The 16,082-nt window shown below is 41.1% G+C and overlaps 1 protein-coding gene across 1 annotated transcript; it reads right to left on the bottom strand.

Moving 5' to 3' along the window:
* Window positions 1-738: 738 nt before the first annotated feature.
* LOC138780866 (uncharacterized) lies at window positions 739-15,541 on the bottom strand (the record flags this gene model as incomplete). The annotated part of the gene is made up of 8 exons (XM_069956745.1): window positions 15,487-15,541; window positions 11,047-11,181; window positions 9,850-9,992; window positions 7,998-8,109; window positions 6,627-6,676; window positions 5,426-5,596; window positions 3,491-3,608; window positions 739-846 (listed from the first exon to the last, which is right to left on the bottom strand). Coding segments are annotated over exons 2-8 (810 nt in total), but the record flags the coding sequence as incomplete, so codon positions are not given.
* Between the last annotated feature and the right edge of the window lie 541 nt (window positions 15,542-16,082).

Below are 16,082 nucleotides of genomic sequence, written 5' to 3' on the forward strand. Positions count from 1 at the left end.
ACAGTTTTTTGTGTATTACTGTAGTTGTTTGTAAACCTGGTTACATTGAGCTTTTTTCTGTTCATCTCCCCCACTCTTCCCAGACGGCTGATGTAAACAGTCCCTAGCTGCAGAGTCACATACTAAAAGTTGTTCTTTTGTTATAATCTGTTTTGTTTTCTTGAATTTTTTTTTATTTACCTTTTGTACATTGTTATGGCGGCTGACATCTTGCCTGAGCTGTTCTTAACAGCATTTAGCGACATACTTTACAGCAAGCCTCATGGACATAGATGACAATAGACACACTCTGTCCCCTTGAGATGAATGTAAAACATTTCTGAACGCGCTCTGTGACCTTTGAAAAGGCCATAGCAGGAGCTGCTATTGTCTCCTCTATCTACTGGTGTCACATGATGCTGCAATGCTGTAGAGATCACTTTAACTTCTCTTATCATTATAGATAGAAGAGAAGTCTTAGCTTAGTTTTAGCCCCAGGGGTGAGAATGAAAACTGAAAAATGTCAGGATTATTTTATAATATAGATAAAAAAAAAAATTAGAAAAAATGTCACCAAAAATTCTTAAAAACATAAAAGCATTATTTAAACAATAGGTAATTTTCTGATGGCACATTTCCTTTAAATAGCAACAATTGGGTGTGTGAAAACAGCTAGCTAATGGACAGTTTAGGGTCACCCATGTTTTACCTATTCCTTCAATGCCTCCCCAGTCGGCCGTCAACTCTCTGTTTAACTACCAAATCCACTGCATGAATTCCCAGATGAGCAAAACTGAATAGATATGAACAAATATCATGTAAGGCAGCTACGATTTGTAGAGTCTGGTACAAAGCCCGATAGGCAGCCTACAATAAAAAACACATAAATCAGTAACTAGCAATAAAAATATTCATCATAACCATAGAATATATGTCATATAGTTTGTAGAATATATACATCTCACGTAACTGGAGGCCACACCCTAAAAAACTGTATATACCCCCAAAAAACCTGCAGCCACAATAACATTTGAATGATGATAGAAAAAGTAAAGTGGCCTTTTTAGGCAGAGGAAGCAGATGAACCACAAAATGGCTGTTGCCGCTCCCAGTTAGCTCAGCTGATCCCGTTCATCTCTATCTGAGGGCATCTTTAAAGGATACTGAATTTTAAAATATGGGTGAGTGCCACTTTACTTTTTCTACGATTGTATGATTTGAGTACTGAAAAAAAATGAAGTAGACCTTAATATTGTAGGGACTTATTGCATTTGGAAATTTTATGGCATCCAGGAAGTTCTAATTCATTTCTTGATATGCCAGTTTTGGTACATTAAAAAGGTAAGAAGTTCTAAAATGAGATATGATTACTTGCATATACAGGCCCATCGTCATCCTTCCCTCTTCTGATACACTTTCTGTTGGGTGTACTGCTAACATGGAGCCTATGTTAATCCAAATTATACAAACACTTATGGCTATCACTATTCAGGTTACTTTTTAGAAGCAGATATTGAAATCAGCATCTCAAAGTAGTGGAGCCCTAATCTTTGCGTCTGTGGCAGTGTCCTGCCGGTACCTGTATCTCAGCTACTATCAGTGCAAAGTTATTGTCTGGCTGAAGAGTCTCTCACAGTGTCTTAAATTGTTTTTGGATATGATAAGTTTAACTTGTATACTGTCATTTTCTAATTTTCCTTGTGATGTTGCTTACTACTGCTAGTATTACATACACCGAGGAAATTATGGAAGTGCAAGGTTAGCATTGCACATTATTACCACTCCTAGTGAGTCACGTGTCAAGGAAGTAATAAACTTGGTCACATGATCTTCTCTCAGGAGCTTCTTTCTAAATTGTGGTCTGAGGGAGGTTCAACACTGTCAGACTAATGTAAAGCCTCTCTCCCCACAGAGGTAAATCTTTCTAAAGCCCCTATTACTTGGGGCAATGGAGACAGCTGTCAGTGCTCGCTTGCTCCTCGTTCCCCGCTCGCTGCCAGCGCTATTACACGTGTCGGCAGCGAGCGAGTAAGAGAAGGGGGGGGGCCGCAGGGAGGCTGCCTAGGTGATCGCTAGATTGTCTGCGCAGCCACATAGAAGATAGCAGCGATCTGCTGCCGCCGCTTATATTCCGCGGGCGATAGCAGCAGATCGCTGCTATCTTAGTCTTTTTTCTTTCACATGTTGAAAGACAACGGCAGACAACAATCAGCTGGCATCATTGATGTCGGCTGATCGTTGTCTTCTATTACACCAGATGTTTTATCAGCCATAACGGCCAATATCTGCTGAATACGGCTAATAATTGTTTCATGTACAGGGCTTAATCTGTCCTAGCTTGACCAAGGTAGTGAGAATACATACTTCTGTCTAGGCTAGCTTAGGCTAGAATGCAGACATGGCTTTTCGGCTCTCTGATAGGCGATGTAAAAAGCATTAAGCCTAATCAGTTTCTAGTTCCCAGTAACATTTGGTACAAGCAAGAAACGGAAGTCTTGTATGCTACAAAAGCCCAAAACTCCTGATCCAGTTGCTTTCTACAGCAAAGATAGGTCCGGGTTGTAAAGTTAGTGATCACAGCACCGTGCAGAGTCTATAAGGGAATACCCGAGTCTCCAGTGCGTTCCACTTCCTGGCCAGCCAAACATGCCACTCTTTTGCTATTTGCTGCGTTTACACTAAACAATTATCGTTCGAATTTCGCAATAACGATCGCATTTGAGCAATAATCGCTCTGTGTAAACACAGGAAACTATTAAGTGACGAGCAATAAATCGTTCATTTGGTCTTTCAGGATGTTCGCAAATCGTCGTTGGTGGTTTGCTAAAAATTCGCAGATCGCTTTGTGTAACAGTCTTTCCAAGATTCACCCTATGTGACTTCAAAACGATCGCAATAACGATTTTTCTCCATCTAACTGCTGATCGTTATAAAAACCAAATTGTTGCTTCAAAATCTTTAAATGATCGATTGGGCGAATTATCGCTCCATGTAAACGCAGCATTATAGACTGCAATGAAGTGAAAGTGATTGACAGCTGGGGAGAGGCTCACACTACTGTGCACTACTTCGGCTGTATGTCCTCTGCTGTGGTCAGGAAACTTTGGTATGTCCCATCAAATGACAAGAATGCTGGTTTGCAAGTTACATCTGTACCTGGACTGTGTAATCTCGCATCATTGTTACACCCTCATACACCATGCGTCGGTGTACCCTAGGATAATTGACTTACACTTTATGCTGACCCACATTGACTAAAGTGACAAGCTAGAAGGGATCCACAGGGTCAACCAGCCACTACTACCCTAAGCTGCTACTCCACCTATCATCCCAATCCGGGTACCACATTCTTACTTCAATTGATGACATTTCAGCAGCTGATAAATAACTTTGTATATGAGAAAGATAGTCATTTTCTATACTCTGCTTTGATGCTGTCTATTTCTTTCATATTCTAACAGAAAGAAATCCTCACATATTAAAGGCAGTTTAAAATATTATTCCAACATACCTTCTCCGGTAGCATATTAAAAGAGGAAAGTATTTCAGATGTGTGAGGAATATACCACAAATTGACAAAAATGTTCCCGTTTTCGGACAGCAAGGTATGTGGGCGCTCCTGAAATGTTCTGTTCATAAAGGATAAAACATATTTAGGCTATGTTCACACTACGTAATAAACTACGGCCGTAGTTCTCGCCTCAGAACTACGGCTGTAGTTTTGCGGCGTGTAACATAGCCTTATTTTCAATGGCATCCCGGCCGGAGCGTACACACATCGTATGTGCTCCGGCCGGATCCCATGCGGCGCCGGAAAAAACTGACATGTCAGTTTTCTGCGGCCGGAATTCTGTGAATTCCGGCCGCAGAAAGACCTGTCAGTTCACACAGTGAAGCAAGCGGCTCCGGCCACTTGCTTCACTGTGGGCTATGGGAAGCTCTGACACGGGCGCGCGCTGATGCGCCCGCATCAGAGCTCCACGGCCGGAAAGATCACCCGGCCGTACTTAAGAACTGGCCGGGATGATCCGGTCTAAGACCGCCGTCCGTGACCCGGCTGGGGTCTCGGAACGGCTGGGTGTTCACGTAATGTGAACATAGCCTTAAAAGGAAACAAAATACTCAGGTATTGCACAAGGAAACCTACTGCCAATTATGCACTGAAAGTTGGTATGTAAGATAGGTAGAATAAGATAGGTAAATAAATAATAAAAAAAAAATGATACATTGTGGGAGAATAGCTCTGTAGAGCAGGCAAATAGCAGGAATGTCAGTCAGAGACGGGGACAAAAACCTATATTTTAAAACAGGGATGCTGCTGTTTATTATTACTGCAAAGGAAATACAGCCATTAAACACATACGCACAAGTAAAATAAATCCTGCTTGTCTGAGTTCTAACTGAAACAGCAAATCCTAGCTATACAGGTGACTTACTACCAGTCACCCAACATAAAACAGCACAAGATGGTACAATACCAGTGTGGTTTAAAGTCCCAGTAGAGGCTTTGGCAGATCTCACACTCTCCACTCCTCGGAGAGATATTCCCTCTGCACACTATGTACCTCCTATGAGCCCAGTGATGAGCTGTTCTCCAGCAACTGGGCTGACATGGGCCAGACAAGAAAACCCAGACTGGCCAGGATAGGAATGGCAGGCCCCACTACCAACCTGCCTGTCATGCCAGAAAAATACAGGTCCGTTTACAGCCACTGCCACAAACTCCCATAGCAAGTAGTTTACTATGGGTTTTTAGCTTTCGTAGATTCCTCCATGCCTCACCCAGCTTACCCAAGATGCACCTAGCTAGCGCACACATTTGACAGGTATCTCAAGGAGATATAGCAATTCTTGATGACTATTCCTGTCACTGTCTCACAATATCTATCTATAATAATAATAATAATAATAAATATAATACATTATACTCACCTTGCTGGGTCCTCCCCCCTCCCTTCTGAGATGCTGATGTAAACAAGTCCCTGACTGACTTTGCTGCAACATTGTAGCTTTTTTTGTAATGCTGGGAGGGTTAAAGCGCTACAAAAACATGGCCACTTTTCCCCCTCTATAGCTGCACGGGTGATTGCTAGATTGGCCGGGCAGCCCATAGAAGATAGAGGTGGTCTGCTGCCGCCGCTCCTATTACACGGAGCGACGGCTGCATATCGCTGCTATTTGAGCGTTGATTTTTGTTGAAAGACAACAATCAAAGCCACATCATGCATGTCGCTGATCGTTGTCTTCTATTACACAAGACAATTATAAGGCCAATAATCACTTTGTGTAATAGGACCTTTACTCTCCCCGCATTACAAAGAAGCTTCAAGCAGGGGAAGGGCGATAGAATAGATCATCCCAGTATGGAAGGAATTGTTAGTCATCATGGCAGCAACACATGAAAAGTTATGTTTGAGTGGAATACCCCTTTAAGTAATCTACAAACCTGGGATCTGTCTGGGGTTCATCTTTCACAACCGTTTTTTTCTCTTGAGGATGCCCGATGATGAAATATGTTTTACAAATGAGTGGAAACTCTTCCAGCAGCTGTTTCAAGCTGTTGCAGTAAGCAATGATTTGTCCACGGAGCGAGTAGGTAGAAATCCTTCTGATTAACCTAAAAGTGTTATAAAATATTCAACATTTTAAATATATTCAAAGTTAAAGGGTTATCCGGGTCGAGGACTTTTTTCATATATGTAGAGGATAGGGTGATTGAAAATAATAAACTGCTATTACCTCATGGCTCCTGCACCCCTCAACCAATCAGTGGCTGAAGCGACCACTGGAGCTGCTGACTGTCTGGTCACGACAGAACCAGGAAACGGCTGCACAGCGAGGACAGATATGTAATATACCGGTGGTGGCTCAGGAGCCAAGGAGGTAAGTGCACATTATAATTTTTCATCACCCCCTCCCTAGCCATATATAATAAAAAGGGCAACCCTTAAATTTTAAAAAAAAATTGCAAATTTTAATTGGATTTTACAAGCATGTTTGAGTAGTGGTAGAAGTACATAGTAGCTATTGATTTTGGAAAGTTAAACCTACATTGTGGTATATGTTTAAAGTTGTTTTCTGGTGATTAAACCTATTTTAACTGTCTAATAAATGAACAGATATTGGTTATAAGGTATTTTACTGTGTGTGTCTTGCATGCTTTTCCTTTTACTTGTGATTAAAATGGCTGTTCTGTTGTTTTCTTACTTTCTTTTTAGTGTACATCCCTAATAGACCTCTGTTTCTACACTCTAGCTAGAAATTCAGCAAACTCTGTCTCCCTCGCATTACAATTTTATGAATATAGCCGCACCAACTAAATCCACAGAAGCCTCCCAAACAAGGAGATAGGGTTGACTAAATTTCCAGCTAGAGTGTACAGCAAGACCTGACAGTTCATTACAGGTTTTTGGTGAATAAAAAAAATAGAAGAGACAGCAGAAGGAAAGCATGAACAACAACAGAAAGTTAGTAAAATAATTTGTCAATATGTTAGTAAAAATCTAATTTGTCAATATGTGTTTAATTAATTAAACAATTTAAAACAGGTTTCATAGTCAGAAAACCCCTGTAAGAAACACATGTACCAAATTATACTATATAGAAATAGCAACAAAATGAGTGTGCACTATTTCAGTGTAACTTACTTCTGGCAATAATCCATTACAAGATCTCTTTTCACTTTTTCCACTTCCTCCTGCAAAACACACAGACTCGTTTTACTAATAGATGTTAAGGTTAAATTGTTTGCACAGAAAATAAGAAAATATCGGGATAGGAAATACGTTATGTTAGTATACATAATTCACACAAAAGAAGCGCTGAGCAGTAATGTCCCCACTAAGTAATCTCTTAGTAAACTTTTCATATTCTAGGTCACTGATATCCAGTGATCTAAAGCCGGTATGTATCAAGTCAAGGAGCTTATTGTTGACTTTTAACACACATTCTAGAAATCAAATGTCCTGTGAACATTGACTAACTTTGCTCCAGGAAAATATCAGTGAAATACATTGCTGATTTTAAAGCGAATGTACCATCAGGTACATTCCCTTTAAGGGTACGTTCACACTTTCCGGATCTGCAGCGTATTTTCATTTCATTTAAATAACTGAAAACAGCATCAATCTGCACCATCAAATCTGCTGCGATCTGTTGCAGATCCTGTAGGTGTGAACGCACCCTAAGTGTTGCACATGAATAGAACGACGCCGGCAAGCCAATGCCGCAATCCATGCCGCAATCTTTTTTTGAACCATGGCCCGTTTCCCGCGCACGATGCCGGTCTATTAACGAGCAGCGGCACCAGGCTGAAGCACAGCCGCCAGTGGGAGGAAACCCCCTCCCCTCCGTGACGTGGCTCCATTACACAAATCTAACCTGCTCAAAGCTCCCTAATGGGCACAGGTCACTGAGGATGACTGTATGTCTGTAACCTTTTTCCTTGGCCCCCCCTCCCATGATCATCAATGGAGGGGGCCAGCTGGATCGGTGCTGGGGGGGGGGGGACTCAAGCATGCTTGAGTCATGCTCATCTCTAGTGCTAACCTTTTATCAAAAACAGTGTTGTTTTTACATCATGGATCTGGTAGGGTATGTTAGAAAGTCCCATGAGGCTACGTCTTCTAACGGGAATATATCACCAGAAAATAACCTATAATGTGGATCTGGTTTTATATTTGGTGTTTATTTATATCTTTGTTACTATACACATGAAGACATTTTGGATTATTTCAGTGCTCAGTGTACCCTGGGACCTAAGCCAGCCAAAAAAATCTCATCTGTCAGCTTTTCTGTAATGATAGAGACAGAATGAGCATGTCTCCATCTCCACTATCACCCTGTGGTCTTTCAGGGATGGGGGGATACTCCGAAACTTCATGGAAATGGTAATAATCTATTCTGCTTCTTTGTAAAATAACTTTCATTTATTGCAGCTGTTCTGTCTTTTTAGTGTCTCAAATATGGCAGCCCCCCAAAACACAGAGAAAACACACAATAAGCTTGCTCCTTCTTACAGGATTTCTCATAGCTGTTCCCATGGCTTGTTTTTTTTGAAGAAATGTATTCAGCATTGAATCTCGAGGACCCGCTTTTTCTAACTGAATTGACACAAATGCTTCAGGAGGTCTAGAATAAAATAGGTACAATGACATATTATTAGTTTTAGTTAAAATAAATGTACAATCAATTTTAGGCTACGTATCCACCTCGGGATCATAGCAGGAAAAGGCAGCCGCAAATAATAATCATGATCATCATACCACGCCGTCGATATTAACAGACATATATAGTGTTAAAGTGACACTGTCAGCCCTATTTGCATTTTGACTCTCCACATGCTCTCCACAGGTGTAAAAGGGTAAATTTTACAGCTTTTATTCATTATTTTATATTATACCTCATGGTGCTTGTTATGGTAAAAAGTCGTTTTATCACCTGTGGATTGGTATATGTGGACGGGGCCTTGTGGCCCTAGCGCCACTTAGCCCCGCCCCATCTGCAACATCACCACCACATAGGCCCTGCCCCCTCAACGACCATTGGTGTGGGACAATCTAGGGGGGTGGGGCCTAGAGCTTTAGGCTGGCCCTTCCAATGGCTGCTGAGGGGCGGGACCTATGCGGCGATGACGTCACGGATGGGGACGGGGCTAAGTGGCACTGGGGGCGGAGCGATGTGGCACATAGGCCGTGAGGCCCGCCCACATATACCAATCCACAGGTGATAAAAACTACTTTTTAACAGAACAAGCACCATGAGGTGTGATATAAAATAAGTAATGAAAGCTGCAACATTTACCCATTACACCTGTGGAGAGCAGTCAAAATGCAAAAAGGGGGTGAAATAGGAATGTTGGAAATTTAGGCCTAGTACTATAGTAGAACCTAACTTATTAATAATATTAATAATATTTTTTTTAAGTAATCACTTACAAAAACATACAAAAGAGGACCACCTCAAAAATGTCAATATTTATAGATACACAAATCACAGTAAATGTGCAATTGGATCATGTAAGGTGGTCTATGTATATACTGACAGAATGCCAAAAAAAATGTAAAAAAATAAATAAGATATACAGTTGGTAAGTATTTCTAGGAACCTTGGAACCAAGGGACTATCCCTACTTACCCTATAATATAGTTTTGGGTTCCTCACTGAGAATAGGAAGGGATACCCAGATCAAGAAAAACTATATAGGACTTAATTGCTGTCTCCAAATATCTTGGTAGTGTGTGTCACTGAATGAACATGTTCAAAGATAACTTTGTTCCTAGTTATTTAATCCCTTAGAGCCATGTTTAATAGTAATATTAGGAACTAAGTGGTTAAATGAAAGGAGAGGTTAAATTAGTTTCCCTTCTGTAATTTAAAGGAGAAGTCCGGCGAAATTTTTATTAATGTATTGTATTTCCCCCAAAAGTTATACAAATTACCAATATACACTTATTACGGGAAATGCGTATAAAGTGCTTTTTCTCTGCACTTACTACTACTTATTCATTTCCTGGATAACATGGTGATGTCACGACCCGACTCCCAGAGCTGTGCGGGCTGTGGCTGCTGGAGAGGATGATGGCAGGGGGACACTGAGGGACACAGGGCACTGAGAACACTGAGCATCCCCCTGCCATCATCCTCTCCAGTAGCCACAGCCCGCACAGCTCTGGGAGTCGGGTCGTGACATCACCATTTTATCCAGGAAATAAATAAGTAGTAGTAAGTGCAGGGAAAAAAGCACTTTATACGCATTTTCCGTAATAACTGTATATTGGTGATTTGTATAACTTTTGGGGGGCAATACAATACTTTTTGCTTGACTTCTCCTTTAAATATCCCTACAGGACTCACTGATAATATTGGTACCTTTTATTTTGTGTCTGTACTGGGCTCTCATTGGAATGAGGTACTGGTGTAATGGATGGCTGACTTTCAACCACTGCCCAAGATGTGGAACTTTTTTCACTCGTAGAGGAGCTGAACTGACGTTGTATTGCTGAGTTTTCTTCCTAAATGAAAGATGATATAGGTATAAATTTCCAAATGACACACACAGTAAAAAAAAAAAAAAAATCAGAATGTAAAATACCATAGGTATAAAATTCTGCCACATTTTGACAGTGTGAATATAGCCTACATATGATTTCTTTTTTTCCCCATTATTTGCATAATTCCCTTTATAGTCCATGCCAGTATTGAAACATTATTTATATGTATTGTACAATACCCCCCTCACACAGTCTTTTATCGCTATTGTATATGTATGTTTTTTTACTTTGTTTTGTTTTATGATCCCGATATATATATATATATATATATATATATATATATATATATATACATATATATATATATATATTTAACATTATCAGTTGTGTCTCGCTTTTTATTATAAACTTTGGGGGACATTTATGATGGCTGCACCACTGGCGTACACCAGGGCCCAGATTGCCCCTACCTCCCTGACGTACATCAACTATATCCCCCACTCAGGTCAGGCTGGTTTCACTAAAAGGCATGTGCCTCTTACTGAGTCCAGTGGGGAAATTAGGGGAGGGGCTTAATTTAAGACTCTAATCTTCATAAACATCCCCCTATTTTTTTTTTAAGGTTATGTTCACACATAGTATTTATGTCAGTCTTTTGGTCAGTATTTTTTTCAACCAAAACCAGAAGTGGAACTGACAGGGCAAAATTATAAAGGAAAGATTTGTCCAGTTTCTGTGTTTTTAACCCACTCCTGGTTTGGATGAAAAAGACTGACGGAAATACTATGTGTGAACATAGCCACACAGTGCATTTAGATACTGTTAAAATGTTAGGCGATGTTCCAACTATATAAAAATTACATCTTTCTTTCCGGATGGCTGTCATTTAAGCGCCAAATAACAGCCATTATCTGTCGTTTAATGGCGACCGTCAAGTAAAAATGTCTTTTTGGTGGCGTCAGAACATAGCCTTAGGCTGCTTTGGTCCATGTTCGTTTTTATATATTATTAAAAAAATATTTGAAAGTCATTAGGTATTTAGATTAGAAAGCACTAGCCTAGTATTAATGCAAACCTTCATATTCAGAGCGCTCCAGGATGAAATGTAAGAAAATGATGCCAGCTGGTTGGCAGCTAGAAGGGCATTCTTCTGGCTTACTTGACAGGCAAGCACAACTTGCATATTTTCTACTCCACATTTATTCAGTAACTTGAAAGGAAGCACAAAGTGAAGGTGAAGTACAGCAGAAAAACCCGGCTAATCGCAGTACAGTAGATCAGTGGAAATACAATTATATCACGTGCATAGTTCATTTCAGCAGTAATTATAGGCATTAGCAACCTCCAGCTCTAGTGGCAACATCTCATACTGATCATTAGCAGACTGTAGCCCAATCTGTAAGCAGCAGCTCGGTAACATAAATGTTTCTTAGTTCTTGCCAAGAAATAAATTAGCCGACTGACATCATAAAAATAGGTTATATTGTAGTGGTGCCAGTTATAAATGTATATACAGTCAGGCTCAGATTGGCCCACAGGGGAGCAGGGGAATCTCCCGGTGGGCCCTACGCTGTGTTGGGCCCCTAACCAGGAGGTGGGCCTCTCTGTCTAGCAGCTCCAGGACGACATATAATCACCCAGCACTGCTGCACATGCCTGTCACTCACTGCCTCTATATAGTAACCTGGAATTACATCATATTATATAGAGGCAGGGGGTGACTGGGGGTGACAAGCAGTAGCATGTAGGGTGCAGATTTAGCACAGCCCCTCTCCTCTCCCCTGGGGCCCTCAGCCACCTCACCCTTCAGGTGGAGGGGGTTTGAGAAGATAATAAAGAAACTAAACTCGCCATTCCCTGTGCTGCTCTCTCTCCCACAGCAGCTAATAGTAATTTTCGACCGGGTTCGGTGTATGTCACGGCCCCAGCTCTTTTAGCTACAATGTCACATACTCGGCAGATGGATCACCTGCTCAGCCAGTCAGTGTTTGCAGCGGTGTCCATTCCCCGCCAGTGATTCGCTGAGCGGGTGATCCATCAGCCAAATATGTGATGTTGCAGCTGGAGGAGCTGCAGGACGCTGGTGGCTATTGGATATCATTAAGGAAGCACTATGGGGGACGGGGATGGGTAAGTATACTTTCTTTATTATGTTCCTGCCTACCTGAGATTCGTTAGTTTCATGTAACTTCCCCTTTCAAGAAACTTAAGTGGCAGGTTATGCTGTTTGCATAGAGTGACTGACAAGTTACTAGCAGTGAGCTAGCATCGCTGGTCATATACACAGTGCTGTACAAAGTGGCTATAGTAATGTGAAAGGTTTGGTGCTTGTTATATTTGGTGTATGTGGGGTGGCCCATGGGCATAGCTAGGATTCATGGGGCCCCATAGCAAAAAAACTGTATGGGGGCCCCCCCCTCCTCTACACACTAATATATATATATATATATATATATATATATATATATATATATATATACTCAGTGATGTGGCCCAAAAAAAATTCTCTTGTGGCCAGAGGCAGATTCCTATGGTTATATACATAGGTGCAGGAGCAGACTACCTTTTGCTTAACCCTTTATTTACTGCAGTGTATAAGTGACCAAGTGTTCTCTTACATGCTGCAACACAAAAAAGGGTTAATACAGAAGACAATTAGCTCTCATAACCCCTGACCTCTGCAGGAACCCAGAGAACAGAGGTCAGAGGTTATCAGAGTAGTCAGGCAGAGAGCTAATTGTCTTCTGTATTAACCCTTTCTTTGTTTTGCAGCATGTTAGAGAACACTGGGTCACTTACACACTGCAGTAAATAAGGGGTTAAGCAAAAGGACACAGGAGGCTCTTATCTTTCCTGGGCCCCCTCCCTCCACGGGCCCCATAGCAACCGCCTTCCCTGCCTCTATGGTAGCTATGCCACTGGGGTGGCCCCAAGAATCAAATTACCAGTTGGGCTCAAGGTACCCAAGTTCGACACGGCCGGGCAGGGGCTCCCCCTAAAATCCATAGGATAGGGGATATCAAGCTGATTGGTGGGGGTCCCAGTGGTCATGAAAATGTGAAAGTGACCCCTAAAAATAAACAGAGAGGACGGTGCTCCAGAGCAGTAGCAAATGCCCATAGAAAACCTCTAGTGCTTTGGACAGTTCCTATTAGGGACAGAAGTGGCAGCAGGGAACACTGTGTCAGACTAGAAAGAAAATACCACTTCCTGCAGGACATATAGCAGCTGATAAGTACTGTTAGACTTGACTTTTAAATAGAAGCGATTAAAAAATCTATAAAACTTTCTGACACCAGTTGATTTGAGAAAAAAAACTTTCCCTCTTTGAATAAATAAAAAAGTCAATTTAGAAAACTTGAACTAGACAGTCTAAAAATAGTTTAGACCAGGTTTTTACTCTTTTTGCTCCCTGCCAGATACCTCCCCATATAGTTATAATGGACGCTGCTTAATACCATCTGTTTTACATAGACTCCCAAAATTCATACTGCAATTCATACCTCCTGTTTTTTGTATTTCATTCTGAATCATAATGTTATGGCTCATAAATTACTGTGATTTGTCTAGAATGTGATCTAGATTTTCTATTTCACTAAAGAAATCCTATCAGGACATATTGCACAGTTTTATAAAAAAAAAACAACCCCATAAAACACTACTACTCTCAACGTGACCACAATACATTATTATTATTATTCTGCATACATAGAAGACCATAACCCCTAATACGACCATTATCTATTTTTATTATACCCTCTGCATAGAACATTACAACCCCTAATATGACACAACCACTGGATGAGAGCATAATACAAATTCTATAATACTCTTTGGAGGGACAACCCTACTTTTGGCCAAAAGTCCCTCTTTTTGACCTAGAAATGAGATTGGTATTAATGTTGCTCTAGAAAGTGTCTGGTTTCTTACTTTATAAGAGACTCAAACTTGCAGATTATTCCATCATGTGGTGCAAGTTGGATCCTAAAAATTGGTATATTCGGATGAGACATCATGGCACTTTTCACCCATCATTTTACACATGCAGACACATTGATTTCTATGGCCCCATACCCATGTTATGGATCTGTTTTGGGGACATGATCTGTGTCACAAAAAAACTATTAGGGCATTGTGCGTCTGTGTAAACTATTTGAATCAGCAGGTCCTTGCAAATTTGTGTTCAGACTACGGAATTCTCGTGGATAAATTCCGCTGAATTCCCTCGCCTGTACGCGCTCACAGCCGCGCGCCTTTCCGCCGGCTCCATATACACCATTCTGTGGGCCGACTGATTCCGCATTCCGCCGCAAAAAAACAATCTGCAAAAACAGCATCACACCTCTCCATAAGCTGCAGGTGAAGTACTATTGATTTCAATGGAGCCTGCTGAAATAGAAAATACAAATCTATAGACAGGAGTGAAGCTGTTTCTGGGAGAAGGCTGTGTTCACACAATCTGTTGCGTTTTTAACACACATTTTGATTGTTGAACTTATTGAGAGACTTGGGAGATCACCAACCAGAGCGCCTCATAAACGTACAGTGTGAATCCAGCTGAAAGCTGCCAAGTCTAATATATTCTATTTGTAGAGAACTACTTTAAACCTTAAAGGAGCACTCTAGCGAAAAATGTTTTCTTTGAAATGAACTGGTTTCAGAAAATTATATAGATTAGTCATTTAATTCTATCAAAAACCCTCAAGCCTTACGGTACTTATCAGCTGCTGTATGTCCTGCACAAAGTGGTGTATTATTTCCAGTCTGGCACAGTGCTCTATGCTGCCACCTCTGTTCATGTCAGAAACTTGCTCTGGACAGTTCCTGACATGGACAGAGATGGCAGCAGAGATCACTGTGTCAGACTGGAAAGAAAACACCTCTTCCTAAGAACATACAGCAGCTGATAAGTACTGGAAGACTGGATTTTTTTAATAGAAGTAAATTACAAATTTCTGACACCAGTTGATGAGAGATTTTTATTTTTTGCTGGCGTACCCCTTTAATAATGTGGACTATTTTTATTTTTAAACAACTAGAAAACCCCTTTTGTACAACCAGTGTGCTTTCTCCAGTGATCAACTAATCAGGTGATCGCCGATTTCCTATGAAAGCCTGGGCAATGTAGTGTTACATACCATCCATACTGCTTGTCTCTACTCTGGAGGATTTCCAGGTAGGGATCCCCTCCTTCTCTATTCATTTCACCAGCTTTATTAGTATTACTCTTTGGCCGCCATTTCCACATACAATTATATCAGATTGTCAGCAGTCTCCTTCATGTTAACAAATCCGCTATATATAACCGTATACCAGTGGTGTCTAGTGACAGGAAATGCTGGGAATTGTAGTGTATAGAAATGTCTGTGAACCACAAATGTCCCTCCAAAAAGTTAGGAGGAAAGGCTGACTGCAAAGCATTATGGGGAAGCTTGATGTCATGCGTTTTTAGTCATCATCATCATCATAATGTTTACAGCAATGGAGCAGCTTTATCAAACCAATCACAGCTCACCTCTCATATGTTCAAGCTCTTATCAAATTAAAGCTGAGCTTTGATTGGTTGCTATGGGCAAGTTAGACTGTCTAAGTTGCGCATGGCAACCAATCACAGTTCAGCTATTATTTTACCAGAGTAATTTGAGAAATAAAAGCTGAGCTGTGATTGGTTGCTATGGGACACATCAAACCATAGTATTTAGTGTTCCTAGTGTGGCCTAACCATAAGCTGTTTGCTTGGTCACAAGTGTGCTTAGTGACCTCTGCAGTAAAGCGCATAGCCAGTCATTAATGGGTTAATGCTTCGGATGTGTTTCCCTGCAGTAACCATAGCAACCGTGCACAGTGATGACAAGCGCTTATGTCATAAAGAAGGTTCTATAAAGCAATGCACCGCGCCCTGATCAGTGCCATCTTGGATGCGCCAGAAAACCTTGAGCTTGACTACGTTACTCCCCCCTACCCTTGATATAATTTGGAGGTTCTAGCAGGGGAAAAGGGGTGGTCTGCTTTAGACTACCCCTTCATCAAGTCTGCACCTTCCTGAGAAGCGGACCTGGATCTGTGAGGAAGAAGAGATACATCCGCCTACCCATCAATAAGGTGACAGAT

This window comes from Dendropsophus ebraccatus, unplaced genomic scaffold, assembly GCF_027789765.1.
Source record: "Dendropsophus ebraccatus isolate aDenEbr1 unplaced genomic scaffold, aDenEbr1.pat pat_scaffold_892_ctg1, whole genome shotgun sequence".
NCBI lineage: Eukaryota > Metazoa > Chordata > Amphibia > Anura > Hylidae > Dendropsophus > Dendropsophus ebraccatus.